This window comes from Heptranchias perlo, chromosome 3, assembly GCF_035084215.1.
Source record: "Heptranchias perlo isolate sHepPer1 chromosome 3, sHepPer1.hap1, whole genome shotgun sequence".
In the NCBI taxonomy this organism is placed as follows: Eukaryota; Metazoa; Chordata; class Chondrichthyes; order Hexanchiformes; family Hexanchidae; genus Heptranchias; species Heptranchias perlo.
The window spans coordinates 135,472,010-135,487,399 of record NC_090327.1 but is presented as its reverse complement, the minus strand read 5'-3'; the positions used below and the strand labels follow the sequence as shown (position 1 = coordinate 135,487,399).

Below are 15,390 nucleotides of genomic sequence, written 5' to 3'. Positions count from 1 at the left end.
TAATAAACGTTCAGGGTGTTGGCTTGACGACCATGGGGCTGATTTTCAACCTGGGCAGGGGCAGACATCGGAGGCCGAGCCGGAAGTTCAACGTTAAGGGGGGAGACCACTCAAGTACTTTTACTTGATGGCACTTAATCTGTCTTAGTCATGTATTTCTGGTCATTATAGGAATTTGTGTTCCTTCAATAAACCACAAAGATATGTTTTGACGTACTGTTGTAGCTGCTGTCATATGGGATTTGCATAATCATATGAAGGAGATTACTGCTGAATCTAAATCCAGAATCCAGATGTACTTGGATTTGGCCAGTTAAGATTCCTTTGGGTGCCCGTGATGTGAAAGTTGTCAGTATGGAATGATGTCTTCTCTCCGCTCTGTTCATGGCAGAAACTATCACCTATGCTTTACTGTTTCCTTCTGGTCATCAGGGGCGAACATCTGTGCAGAAAAGCTGTGCTGAACCTGTCTGGAACGAACAGATAATTTTCAAAGAAATGTTCCCACCACTCTGCCGGCGAGTCAAAATTCAGGTGTGGGATGAAGGGAATGTTAATGACGTTGCTATAGGAACTCATTACATTGACTTGAAGAAAATATCAAACGAACAGGATGGAGATAATGGTAAAAACCAAGTGTGAAATTTCTCAGCAAAAAAAATAATTTTCTATCAAAGAAAATGTGTGCAGTTTCTGGTCACCAAATCATCGGAAGGATTTTATTCCCCATGAGAGGTTACGCAGATGAAAAACAATTGTTGGTATGAAGAATTTAAAGATGACCACATTGGCATTTTCAGGATGATGAGGAATTGCTGAAATTGATTTAAGCAAATTGTTCATTATGGTGAAGGATTAAAATACCAGGGGACGGAATTTAAATTGAGTCAATTAGGAGTTAAGAGAAGTGAGGTGGAATGCTTTCGCCAAAGGATAATTCCAGTTGTGGGATGAGTTTTTAGGGAAGGACATTGAAGCAGGCTGTTTAAATGGGTCCAAGAGACGATTAAAGGCATTTTGGAGAGAGAAGGGAGAAATCACTTCTCAGCTTAGTAAAATTGGCCTTTCCCCAATTGAGAACTTTTACTCCTGTTCTATATTTGTCCTTTTCCATAACTATGCTAAATCAGACCGAGTTATGATCAAGGATCATCATTAAGATTATATCCATGCAGATGACAACAGGTTGGACCTTTGCAACTTCCCTCTAAACTGAGGAGGTGCATAGTTTGGACAGTGAAACAAATGGGGGGGGGAAATACAAATAATAAAGACAAAAAGAAATGAACAAAATTAAATAAAATGTAAACTGTACAAAATGAAAAATTATATCCAGAAAAATTTATTTCTACACTTCTTTAAGGATTTTTGCCAACTTTTGGACCAGCGTGGATCAATTTGTACGGCTCGACCCGCAACTATACTCTACTGGATGATAACCAGGAGCTCAATGAGGGCCTTGGAGAAGGGGTATCATTCAGGGGCCGTCTCCTGATTGAAATTACAGTGGACATTCTGTCAGCGGGTGCAGCTGACTCCAAGTTCTCAAAGCTAGCAAGGGAGATGAAGATTGTGCCTCAAGTTTCAAAATCTGGGAAAGACCAAAAAATGTCACCCTCATCTGAAGAATGCAAATCCTCTAACTCTTCTGATAAGACAAACTCGACAGAAGTTGAAGTGGAATTCATAGAGCCTTCTTCTTGGGTTTGTTTTACAATCGCCAGTTCTTTCATGTTAATCTGGGGATAAGGTCACGATCAGTTGAGAAGGAATGAAGTGATGGTCTCTCTCGCTTTTTAATCTTAAAAGTTTATTACTATTGAGTTAACTATTGTCAAGTTTGATTGCAATCTCCAGCATTTCGGTTGCTCCAAGTGGGAATCAGAAAAAGCAGGAAGGTTAATTTCAGACAGTTTTGTGATATGGAATGGTCTTTAAAGCCAAGACCAGACCTAGGCATCTAGGTTAAAATGGGCTACTCTGTCAGTTCAATAAGTTTAACCTTCCATACTGTTCTGCTGCCACTGTTGCAGGAAGTCTCTTCAGCTCTCAGTCAGGCTGTCAGTGCAAGCATCACCACAGTATGAAACTCTGTCTCAGGAGGAGCAGCTAGCCCTCTCCGGAGACTCGGTTGTCTTAGATGTAAACATACTTTGTGTTGACCAGATGCAGAGAAATATTGATACCAGTTGGTCAGAGGTCCACAGTGCAGGACAGCCTACATTGTTCCAGCTGAAATAGGTTATTTGGAATAAGCGGCCGCTGTGTGGAAACCAGGGAGGGTTGAAGTTGCATGGTGCCATATTGGTAATGAATACATTAAGATGTTAGTACAAAATGTCTTTATTCATTATTTTAATAAAGGTTTTACTATTTAGGGATAGAAATTAGTGGAGTCAGGTTTGGGGAGGTGGGAATCACACCTGGTCCTCCTGGCTCCACAGAAAGGCTTTTAACAAAAATTAAAACAAACTTACCTTTAGTTGGCTGCTGAAGAATCCTGAATGCAGCAAGCACAACGCTTGCCCCTGCTCATTGGCAACTCATTTTATAGAGGGGTCCTTCAACAGATGTTAGGCCGCTCATTAACAAATTCAAGGGGCCTAACATCTGTTTTAGGCAGCTGCCTAAAAAAAAGTGCCACAAATTTTGCAGCGGGACCAATACCTGTGCAGATTGGGCGCAGGCCGTCCCACTGCTAAATTGGTATATTTTGCCGCCATGTTACACCGGAAAAATTGGGTGTTTTAGCAAATCGAGTTCAATTTTATCTCAGATAGTTCAGTCATTTGGATAAATTGGAAGAAATATAGATTTTTTTAATGAATCTGTATTTGAATTGTTCGCTAACATCAATAAGATGAAAGCCAAGCTTTTTATATTATGCCGTTACTGTTTATTTTCTCAGTAATACCTGCCGTAACTAGCAAATGCCTTTTTCAGATCGATGAAGAAACTATACAAGATTTTCTTCTGTTTGGTACAATTTTTGAAGCAACAATGATCGACAGGAAAATTGGTGAAAAGCCAATCAGCTTTGAGGTATCTTTAGGTAAGAGGTCACAATTTGCTCTCTTTATTCACATGATTATTGTAAACAATTTTACAACACCAAGTTATAGTCCAGCAATTTTATTTTAAATTCACAAGCTTTCGGAGGCTTCCTCCTTCGTCAGGTGAACGATGTGAAAAATTGTTTACAATTGTCAACCCCAGTCCATCACCGGCATCTTCACATGATTAGTTTGAGTATCTTTCATGATTAGTTGTCTTGCTGCATCAGCAAATGCTGACATGTGCAAGCACGGTGTCTGTACCATACTGTCACTAAGCGCAGGATGAGAAAGTATTTCACTCTACAGTGAAATTTTATTCCAATGAACAGTAATAGCTGTTCGACAATATCTCTCTCATCACATCATACCCTTCTAAGGAAGAGTACGGCAGATCTTAGAAGAAAGCTGGGTGTATGCACACACCCCACTAACTTCAGATGCAATAAAAATAAACACCCATCTTCACCCCTAGATAAGGTCGGCTGGCTCCCTTGCACACCCACCCAGTCTCTTATGGCCACTGCCAACACAACACAACGATCCTGAAGCAGGTAATACTACCACACTAGTACATTAGTATGTACAATCAATGCCAACATTGGCTGGGATTTTCCACTTCTGCATTCCCTAGCCCACGATTTTCCATCCATTCATTTTAATAGATGAAAAATTGTGGGCTGTGGGGGGTGAGGGGGTGGCATTGCTGCAGATGCTTTTGTGATTGAAGCGTAGAACTGCATCAGAATATAAACCAATGTAAAATTGGGAAAAAGTTTTTAAAAAAAATTCCTCCCTACATCACTCTGAACTTGGTGGAATCTATGCTTTCTTCATCACTCCTACAATAATAGATTTACAAACTTGAAGTGTAAATGCATCTTTAATGTGTTTCCCTAATTTTACTTCTCACTAGTAGAATGAGATGCTGTTAGGAGCTGTGTGTATGTATCAGGGGCAAGGACATTTAAGAATGGACTTGGCAGGATCAAACATAAGAGACAAATTTAGGTCTCATAATAAATAACTACAAGAGCAATTACTGGACCATAGAGTTAGATGAGAATGGGAATGATATGATACATTTAATTTTTACAGGGAATTACGGAAATGTTATAGATGGAGTTACTCCAACTACTCCAATCAAAAGGCGGCCACCAGAAATGAATGAGGGAGAAACTGCGTCTCTGTTGCGTGCCAGTGAGTCAGATCAAACACCTGAGTCTGACAAGCCTACTACCGCACCTGAGAAGCCACTGCTAACTGAGGGCAATAGGTAGATAAAAATATTCGATTCTATTTCAACAAAGTTAAAAAAGATAATCCCGTAAAATCTGGGATATTGTTCACTCTAATGTAAAAGTTGCAGCTTTTTGTGGTGGATGGCTGGTTGGCAAAGCATTGATTGTACCACTGTATAAGCTGCACCCTCAGATTTGCAAGTCATAAGCAGCTGCCTGAAGATGTAACTTTAACACCAGTCGTTTTCATACATAAGTAGTCATGTTGTGGAAAACATGATAAATGCTATGTGAAACAGGTTCCACTAAACTGAAAGGACTAACCAATTAAACCAACGTCTTGGTAGAGCAATGCCAAACCAACCTACATGTACTGTTCGTGCTGTAATCTGGATTGGGCCACCGCGCAGACTGGCTCCAAAACTGAAAGTTTACAGTTCTACACATGCACAGTCCCATTATACTGACAGCCTAAAAATTAGAGCCAGGACCTTCACGCAAAGGGTGGTAGCAGTTTGGAACTCTCTTCCGCAAACGATTGATGTTAGCTCAATTGTTAATTTTAAATCTGAGATTGATAGATTTTTGTTAACCAAACGTATTAAGGGATATGGGGCTACGGCGGGTATATGGAGTTAGGTCACAGATCAGCCATGATCTCATTGAATGGCAGAAATAAAGGCTCGAGGGGCTAAATTGCCTATTCCTGTTCCTATGTTCCTATTGTACTCAAATTTCTTTTGCCAGCACTAGGCCCTGCCAGTGGGCAGGCCTGCACTGATGGTGCTCCTGGACCATGTTAATGGCCTAGGACTGGAAATTGCATCCTGAGTCTTTCTTTACCACAATACCTAGTGCAAATACTTGCGATCAGCACATAGCATAATGTTGTGCTGGTTACAATGGGAGCCATGAAGGCCCCAGTGGTACTGACCATATTTGGAAAAGATTGTCTTGGTCTAGCTGTTGTAAGCATGGTGAGTGCATTAATGCACTAACAGTGACCCAGCTAAATCTTTCATACGAACATATGAAAATGATGGACAGGGAAAGACCAACTGGTCCATTGAGCCTGTCCATGTAGTCATGTTGTAATTAAGCATCCCCACCCCCAATGCTCCCAGCCATCAGGACCCTCATAAACTCCTGGGAGAGCTAAAAAAAGAGAAAAAAAAACCTAGGCCAATTCAGGGGAGAGGAATTCTGGGAAACTCCTCTCCGACCACCGAAAGCAATCAAATTAAGACCACAGTGACCACCCAATGTCCAACCACCTATCTTTCCTTACCATGTCAGGCATAAGTTACCTAGTATCAACACTTTTACATCATCGATCCGGAGGTACAAAGTAAAATATTTCTAACAATAATACTCTTTCTACTCCAGGCTCTCTTGGCCCATACCCCAGCCTCCACGCTCTGTAAACGTTAGTTCATCCTAATCTCTGCTACCCGTATCTTATCCTGTACCAAATCCTGCTCACCCATCACCCCTGTTCTTGCTGATCTACATTGTCTCCTGGTCACTCAATGCCTTTGATTTAAAATTCTCATCCTTGTGTATAAATCCCTTCATGTCATCGCCCCCTCCCTATCTCTGTAACCTCCTCCAGCCCTACAACCCCCACTCCGTGAACTCCCCGTTCCCCGGCCTCTGCCTCTTGTGCATCTCTCCTTTCGCCCCACCATTGGTAGCCGTGCCATCACTCATTTATCCACCATGTTCGGGGAATTCCCTCCCTACACCCCTCTGTCTCTCCACCTCCTTATCCTCCTTTAAGATTCTGCTTAAAGCTCACCTCTTTGACCAAGTTTTGGACACCCCATCTAATATCTCCTCCCTTGGCTTGGCATCCATTTTTGTCTGATTACACCGCTGTGATGTACATTTGGACATTTTTGTATGTTAAAGGCACTATATAAATGCAAGTTGTTGTTGTATTTGTGCTAACCTAGACAGAGACACCATATAGAATTTAGGGCCTATGTATAACTTACCCTTGATCCTCCCGGCCCTAATTCTCACCAAAACTTTTGGCTCAGATATCATTACATTAGTAACAAATGTATTAACTAATTCTGATTAAGTTCCTTTCCTTTGCTTGCAGAAATTACTACTACTTGCCATTTAATAACAAGAAGCCATGTGTCTATGTCAAGAGTCACTGGGAGGACCAAATCTTTCGGTTGCACAGTTCTAACTTCCTGGACAAAATTGCAGACAGGCTTGTTAGTTTTTTATTACTTAATAATTAAATTGCTCTATCTGTACTGGAGTTGTTGGCTCACTCTCTGACACATTTTCATTAACTCAAGAGTCCCCGAACGATCTGTCCTCCCTCCCACTCTGCTCCTTTTATATATCAATGACCTCCTCCACTGATCATCTCTCCTATCCACTCTTTTGCTAATGATTCCATTCTACATTCATCAGCTGCTTTCAGACTGCGTGCTCTCATTCCTCTCTTAGTACAGTGGTTAAATCACTACATCTTGATATTCTACATGTGCTTCAATGGGGCAATGAGAATCCCGGCTGGGACTTACCAAGGAAGATCGAACAGTGTGTGGAACAGGCGGCTGACCTGATATCCCCCCTTTTCCACCCCCACCAAAGTTGAAAGGTCTGCCCCTTGTTTCTTTTCAATTCTTCGAAAACATAAGCATAGTAATTACTCTTGGTGATATTAGCATATGTGTTCATTTGACACTCCTCTGGCTGCCATTTTAATAGGGATGTTGACCTCTGGGTTAAATGGATTAATGTCTCGGTTAAACTTGCTGACAGTGGAATGTTATACAAACGCATTAATATGGTATTAGCACAAACAGTAATTTCTAGGCTGTAGTTTCTCTTGTCTTTCACGAGTCCAATCAGTACCTACAACCTCTTAGCTTTGATGGTTCCACTAATGGTACTTTTTTAATCTATCAAACGTCTCGATCTCACTAAATTCTCTGACCGCACACTTCCTCCATCGTTAAGGCTGCTACCAAGATATCCTCTTTTGGACATGTTGTATAGCTACTGTAGATCAGAAGCCAGCATCAGAGATCAGGAAAAGCAGCATTGGTACTGGGGGAGCCGGATATCATTTGCCTATCAGTTCAGGTGGTGGGCCAGCCATAAGAAACGGCGCAGTTTATTCTGTACAGATCCCATATGCTATGCACGTGACCCATGTATACGCACAGTAACGTTGTGTGCGCTGTACAGAATGACCTGAAGTGTGAAAACTGAAACAATACATATACCGTTTATTTAAGTTTCAGTATGGGTTGCACACTTGGTAATGAGTGTTTAGGATTCCAACTGGTCATAGCGTCATAATGGGCCTAACAGTTCTAAAAGGATGGAGGGGCCTTGCCAGCTTTATTCATTGCCTCAACTTCATATTTAGGAAGAAGGATTGGAGGAAATCAAGGAATTCATGAAAGTTTCTGACTCTAGAATGGATCAGAAGATGAAAGATGTCCTACAGGAATTTATAGCCAGATGCAGGTAAGATACTGAAATGGCATGACTGATATGTTACCCATCCTAATGCTAATATAGTAATAATACGAATAAAATACCCAGCACCCCTTTTGATTTCCAGATTTACATTGCAATCTATTTAGCTGCTTAAGAACATGTTATGAATGCATGCAGCAGTTTTGTTTTAATTCTTATCCACTACATGTTATGGTTATGCTTCTGTTTTGCTGCAATGCTGATCATTGTTTCACTTGCACTATTTAATTCTCGACCCGTGTACCAGCTTGCTCTGTTTGTTTAAATGATGTTGGTATAGAAAAAAGTTCAGGTTGTGCTGTATACTTTACATCCATTTATATTCACTATTCAACTGATTACACTTAAAAAAAACAAGAGCGACTTAAAAAGAGAGCTAGGAATAAAAAGAAAATCACGCCAAACATAGAAAACATAAAGGGGAAACAAACAAGGCGATTAGAAAAGCTGAGATGGAGTATGAAGAAAAACTGGCAGGCGCCGTCAATGGAAATACTAAAGGATTTTATAGGCACAGAGGGCTGAATTTTCAGAGGTCCTGCCCAACGGTAACGGGGCGGTGGGGACCCGAGCATCGCAGGGAAAGACTTACCGCCCCGTTTCTGTGGACGATGCTGTCGGCGCCATTTTCACGGGGTCCTTAGGTAAGGCAGCTCTTAGCATATCAGTAGGCTAATGATGATATTTAAATTGGAGTCCCAGGATATGATTAGGAGCCCAGTGCAATTTTTGGTGCCAAAGCGGAAGTAGTGCTGAGTGACGGGCCCAACCAGCAGTCCTTGGCGGTTAAGGCCGGAATGGTGAATTAAGTGCGGTATTTAAAGGGGCAAGCAGCTGCAGGGAGAACTGGTCAGTACTTTTGCTGTTTGTGAGATTTCAGTGATTTTCAACGTGAGTCGTGACTTTAACAGTGAGGTTTTGTGGCAATTATTGGCAAAATGAATTCTTTTCCGTCAGGGAGAGTGAGTGAGGAGAGGAGGAATGGGAGTTATTCTAGCAACCCAATTGTAGGCAGAGGAGGCGGAAGAGGAACAGGAGCAGCAAGGAGAGGATGCTGGAGCTCCAGCAGGTCCTGTCAAAGCCCCACATAGGACAGTGGGATTGCACACAGACGACTGACCCTACCCTCCACATAAGGGCTGTAGGTCCAGAATTAGTTACTAAGAGCTCACAGAGGAGCCATGTGCAAGGTGGCACAGGTTCACACAGACGACCGACCCAACCCTCCACATAAGGGCTGTAGGTCCAGAATTAGTTACAGGAGCTCACAGAGGACCCATGTGCAAGGTGGCATTGGTTCTCCCACCAAACAGCTGCAGATCTGTGCAGTCTCTGCAGCCTTCTCTGCCATCTGGTCTCTCTCTGTCAACGGCAGGCAAACCTTTTGCACGGGGCCCTTCCAGGCTGCAGCGGGGGGAGGGGGTGGGGGTGGGGGTGAAGTGGGGGGGGGGGAACATGGCAAATATTAGCTGGACGGCTGCACATTGCTGCACAAAGCAAGTGACTGATGCTCTGCTCGAGAAGGCGAACCATTACATCAACTTCAACATGACACAGCAGTGGGATTTGCCGCAATTTCCGGTTTCCCACAAGTCCAGGATATTATTGATGGCATTCATGGCGATTAAGGCACTGCCACATGAGCCAGCACAAAAATAGTGAACAAGTGGTTAACTTTAAAGAGGACTGTAAATGACTTCAGGAGGACAAAGATATTTGAATAGATTGGGCAGATAGATTTTGGATAAAGTTCAATGTGAAGGAAAGTGAGGTAATACATTTTTGGGAGAAGAATGAGGAGAAGCTTAAATAGTAATACATTAGAAGGAGTAGAAGAACAGAGAGACTGCGGGATAGAGATACACAAATCTTTAAACGTAAGATGACATGTTGATAAAACTAAGTTATAAAAAACTGTATGGGATCCAAGGTTTTATAAAGAGATAATGCCAAACATATACAAATGTAAGGAATCTTACAACACCGGGTTATAGTCCAACAAATTTATTTTAAAATCACAAGCTTTCAGAGATTATCCCCTTCGTCACCTGACGAAGGGGATAATCTCCGAAAGCTTGTGATTTTAAAATAAATTTGTTGGACTATAACCTGGTGTTGTAAGATTCCTTACATTTGTCCACCCCAGTCCATCACCGGCATCTCCACATCAAACATATACAAATTATTGGTTAGGTAGCAGCTAGAATATTGTGTCTTGTTTTGAGCAGTCTACTTTAGGAAGGAGATCAAGGGCATGATGAGGATACAGACTTACTAAGATGATACCAGGGATGGAAGTTAGTTATGAGGAGAGACTAGAGAAACTGAGGCTCCCTTCACTCAAACAGAAAAGGCTAAGAGGATATCTAGTAGGGATGTTGAAAATAATGAGGAATTTTGGTACAGTAAATAGGGAAACCTATTTCCACTAGTCAATGTGTTGGTAACTAGAGGTCGTAAATTTAAGACCATTGCTGAAAGAATGAAGGGAGAGGTTAGGAGTATTTTTTTTAACGTAGAGGGTTAGGACATGGCTTTCTCTAACAGTGATGGAAGCAGAATCTATAATATCTTTTAAAAGGTAGTGCATAAGTATTTGAAAAGGAAAATTTTAAGAGTGTGGGTATAGGGCAGAGAAATGAAATTAAGTGTATAGCACTTTCAGCACACATGTAATGGGCTATAAAATTCTATGATTAAAAGAAAACTTGGTGGTTTTACAGTGTTGTATTATACAAACATCAGGATAAACTAAAACAAAAAGCATCGCTACATTTGCAAAGGTCAGAGGTGAAATCATGCCTATTAGTGTACCCTAGTCCACTACAATAATGAAGGCGTTCATTTATTTACAATGAACTGGTTAACGTCTTCACTAAAATAGTGGACAAATTAATTTGATATGAACATGTTAACAACTTCAACTCAAATAGGAATGGCTACGACAGCCTTTACTGAGGAACAAACTGGAACTAGGTAATGATTTACTCTTATCCAGAATATGAGTGCATTGGATTTGTATATAAATTGATCTGACTGTATTTCATTTAAAATATAAGTAACAAAGACCATAAATGAACCAGGAAATGTAAAGATCGATTTAATTGGGCAATGAAAGGATTACATTGTTTAACTCTCCGTGCAGGATGTCACATTACCTTATCGTGGACTGTAACTTAAATGTAAAGTTATTCCAGGTAGGGAAAGATTAGTTCCTGTAGGTAACACCTTTATCAAATACAGTACATCAATTTGTATATGTGGGAAGTTATGCTAATGCAGCAGAGAAGCAAATGCAAATATAACTGGTATGAAAATTCCTGCTCCATTGTGGCACTGGTGAAATTGATTGTCAGTCTCAATGCCGTCTGAATCTTCCCGAGGGAAAAATAATTAAGAAAATGTATTAAAAAAACCTGTTACATGCCTACCCTAATGATTATAAGTGATTCTGGTGCATGTATTGTATATATGATATAATGCATGGATTGGAGTGTGTTATAAGACAATACCAATTCAAGGTGGGGGTAATCAGATGATATAGTAAACCACCAAAGTAGCTTGTTAACATCATCCTAATGTGACAAAGAAAGAACTTGCATTTCTTTCGCACTTTTCACATCCTCAGGACAGCCCAGGGTGCTTCACGGTCAATAAATGACTTTTGAAGTGTAGTCAGTGTTGAAATGCAAACAAATGTGGCCACTGCGCTACATCACTTATAATCATTATGAACTTGATTGTCAGTTGGAAGGTGAATGCGTGGCTGAAAGAGTGGTGTGGGAACGAAGAGTTCCATTTCATGGGACACTGGTACAAGTACATAAGAAATAGGAGCAGGAGTAGGCCATACGGCCCCTCGAGCCTGCTCCACCATTCAATCAGATCATGGCTGATCTTCGACCTCAACTCCACTTTCCTGCCCAATTCCCATATCCCTTGATTCCCCTAGAGTCCAAAAATCTTTCTATCTCAGCCTTGAATGTATTCAATGACTCAGCATCCACAGCCCTCTGGGGTAGAGAATTCAAAAGATTCACAACCCTCTGAGTGAAGAAATTCCTCCCCATCTCAGTCTTAAATGGCCGATCCCTTATCCTGCAATTATGTCCCCTAGTTCTAGCCATATTAGTTATATCTAGTTCTAGCCATGGGAAACAACCTCTCAGCATCTACCCTGTCAAGCCCCCTCAGAATCTTATATGTTTCAATTAGATCACCTCTCATTCTTCTAAACTCCAGAGATTATAGATCCATTCTACTCACCCTTGCCTCAACAGACAACTCTCTCATCCCAGGAATTAATCTAGTGAACCATCAGAGCACTGCCTCTAAGGCAAGTATATTCTTCCTTAGATAAGGAGACCAAAACTGTACACAGTAGTGCAGGTGAGGTCTCACCAATGCCCTGTACAATTGTAGTAAGACTTCCTCACTCTTGTACTCCAACCCCCTTGCAATAAAGCTTTCCTAATTGCTTGCTGTACCTGCATGCTAACTTTTTGTGTTTCTTGTACCAGGACACTCAAGTCTCTCTGAACACCAACATTTAATAGTTTCTCACCATATAAAAATATTCTGTTTTTCTATTTTTCCTACCAAAGTGAATAACCTCACATTTCCCCACATTATACTCCATCTGCCACCTTCTTGCCCACTCACTTAACCTGTCTATATCCCTTTGCAGATTCTTTGTGTCCTCCTCACAGCTTACTTTCCCACCTAGCTTTGCATCATCAGCAAACTTGGATACATTACACTCGGTCCCTTCATCTAAGTCATTAATATAGATTGTAAATAGCTGAGGCCCAAGCACTGATCCTTGCGGCACCCCACTAGTTACAGCCTGCCAACCTGAAAATGACCTGTTTATCCCTACTCTCTGTTTTCTGTCCGTTAACCAATCCTCTATCCATGCTAATATGTTACCCCCAATCCCATGAGCCCTTATCTTGTGTAACAATCTTTTACATGACACCTTATCGAATACGTTTTGAAAATCTGAATATACGACTTCCACTGGTTCCCCTTTATCTACCCTGCTGGTTACATCCTCAAAAAACTCTAATAAATTTGTCAAACATGATTTCCCTTTCATAAAACCATGTGTTGACCCTGCCTGTACTGGGACAGGAAGGAGCTATATCACTGGGACAGGCTCCACCTGAACTGGAATGGGGCCAGTGTCCCAGCGGAAAGGATAAACAGGGCTGTTGATAGGACTTTAAACCAGTAAGACGGAGGGAGGGATCTCGTGAGGATAACATAAGTCTGAAGATAAAAGAAATAGGAGATGAGAGTAAAGGTCAGACCAAAGTAAGGAATGAGGGCAACATAAACGGTTCGGGAACAAATACAGTTATAGAACATAAATACAAAATGACTGTTGAAAATAAAAGGAGGGAAACAACTATTAAAAACAATTTAAATTGCCCGTACAGCAACGTGCACAGAATCTGAAACAAAATGGGGGTACTGGAGGCAATAATTCATAGCGAGGAACCAGGTGTAGTAGGGATAACTGAAACATGGCAACATAAAGAGCAGGACTGGCTGTTAAATATTGCAGGATATAACGCACATATTAAAAGAAGTTAGGGAGGAGATAGCAGAGGCTCTATTACATATATAGAAAAACTCATTAGAAAAGGGAATAGTGCCAGAGGACAGGCGGACAGCTAATGTGATTCCTATATTTAAAAAGGGAGATAGCACAAGTCTAGGGAACTATAGACTAGTTAGCTTAACATCGATGGTAGGAAAGATAATGGAATCTTTACTCAAAGATGTAATAGAAAAACATCTAGAAACCAAAAATATAATAAAGAATAGTCAGCACGGATTTCAGAAGGGAAGGTCATGCTTGACCAACCTTATTGAATTCTTTGAAGAAGTAACAGAAAGAGTAGAGAAAGGTCATGCAGTAGATGTAACATATTTGGATTTTCAAAAGGCCTTTGATAAGGTACCAAATTGTAGATTCACAATTAAGGTCAAAGCATGTGGAGTCAGGGGACCTGTACAGAATGGATACCAAGTTGGCTACAAAACAGAAAACAGAGAGTAGGGGTTAAGGGTAGCTACTCAGACTGGCAAAAGGTGGGAAGTGGTGTTCCGCAGGGATTGGTGCTGTTGTTCACAATTTACATCAACGATTTGGAGTGAGGAATCAGAAATACAATTTGTGGACAACACAAAATTGGAGGATGCAGTAAATACAAGGGAAGAATGCGTTAAAATGCAAGAAGACATTAATAATCTTGCAGAATGGGCATGTAATTGGCAAATTCCAATATAGTTAAGTATGAGGTGGTGCATTTTGGTAGGAAGAATAAGAAGGCCACATATTGCTTGGATAATAAGAGTCTAAATGGGGTAGAGGAACAAAGGGATCTCGGGCTACAGATACACAAATCACTAAAAGTAGTGTCATAGGTTAATAAGGCCATAAAAAAGCAAACCAAGCACTGGGGTTCATTGCTAGAGGGATAGAATTGAAAAGCAGAGAAGTTATGTTAAACTTGTATCGAACCTTGGTTAGACTGCACTTGGAGTTCGTGCATAGTTCTGGTCTCCATATTATAAAAAGGATAGAGGCACTGGAGAGGATGCAAAAAAGATTCACAAGGATGATACCAGAGCTGAGAGGATATACTTATCAGGAAAGACTAAACAGGCTGGGCTTCTTTTCACTAGAAAAGAGAAGGCTGAGTGGTGACCTGATAGAGGTTTTTAAGATAATGAAAGGGTTTGATAGGGTAGACGTAGAGAAAATGTTTCCACTTGTGGGGGAGTCCAAAACTAGAGGTCATCAATATAAAATCGTCACTAATAAACCCAATAGGGAATTCAGGGGAAATTTCTTTACCTAGAGAGTGGTTTGAATGTGGAAGTCACTACCACAAGGAGTAGTTGAGGCAAATAGCAAAGATGCATTTAAGGGGAAGCTAGATAAGCACACGAGGGAGAATGGAATAGAAGAGTATACTGATAGGGTTCGATGAATTAGGGAGGAAGGAGGCTCGTGAGGAGCATAAATGCCGGCATTGTCCAGTTGGGCTGAATGGCCTGTTTGTGTGCTGTAGGCTCAGTGTAATGTAATATGTTAATCTATATAATGCATACAGGTGAGGTTCAAAGGAACAGGTTTATTCCATTTTCAGTAATATTTTTCAAAAAAGCAGCAATGGAGATTTCTGCAACCAAATCACATGACTTGAACTGCAGTGACATTGGGGGGTGATTTTAACCCCCAAGAACGGGTGGGTTGGGGGCGGGTGGGAGTTGAAAAGAGTTGTTTATTGGGTCGCGACCGCAACCCGGCTTTATTTCCGGGTTTAACGTCGGCGCGTAAAAGTACAGGCTTCCCACCGGGAAGGCAAAGTCTGAAAATTTTGCGGTCGCGACCCAAAAAAATAACTCTTTTCAACTCCCACCCGCCCCCAACCCACCCGTTCTTGGGGTTTAAAATCACCCCCATTGTATCACATGACTGCAACTTAAGTGATATTGAACCACTACTCCATACATTAAACTGCATTGATATGAGGAATTACTTCATTGCATAATCACAGGGAATAACA

The 15,390-nt window shown here is 41.2% G+C and overlaps 1 protein-coding gene across 1 annotated transcript in view; it reads left to right on the top strand.

Moving 5' to 3' along the window:
* The window catches only part of fer1l6 (fer-1 like family member 6), a 133,989-nt gene that overhangs the window by 29,358 nt on the left and 89,241 nt on the right, over positions 1-15,390 (top strand). Inside the window, exons 9-14 of the mRNA XM_067977315.1 lie at positions 433-625; positions 1,364-1,704; positions 2,944-3,052; positions 4,152-4,329; positions 6,402-6,522; positions 7,695-7,795. Coding sequence (XP_067833416.1) covers positions 433-625; positions 1,364-1,704; positions 2,944-3,052; positions 4,152-4,329; positions 6,402-6,522; positions 7,695-7,795 — 1,043 coding nt within the window. The remainder of the gene's footprint in view (positions 1-432; positions 626-1,363; positions 1,705-2,943; positions 3,053-4,151; positions 4,330-6,401; positions 6,523-7,694; positions 7,796-15,390) is intronic.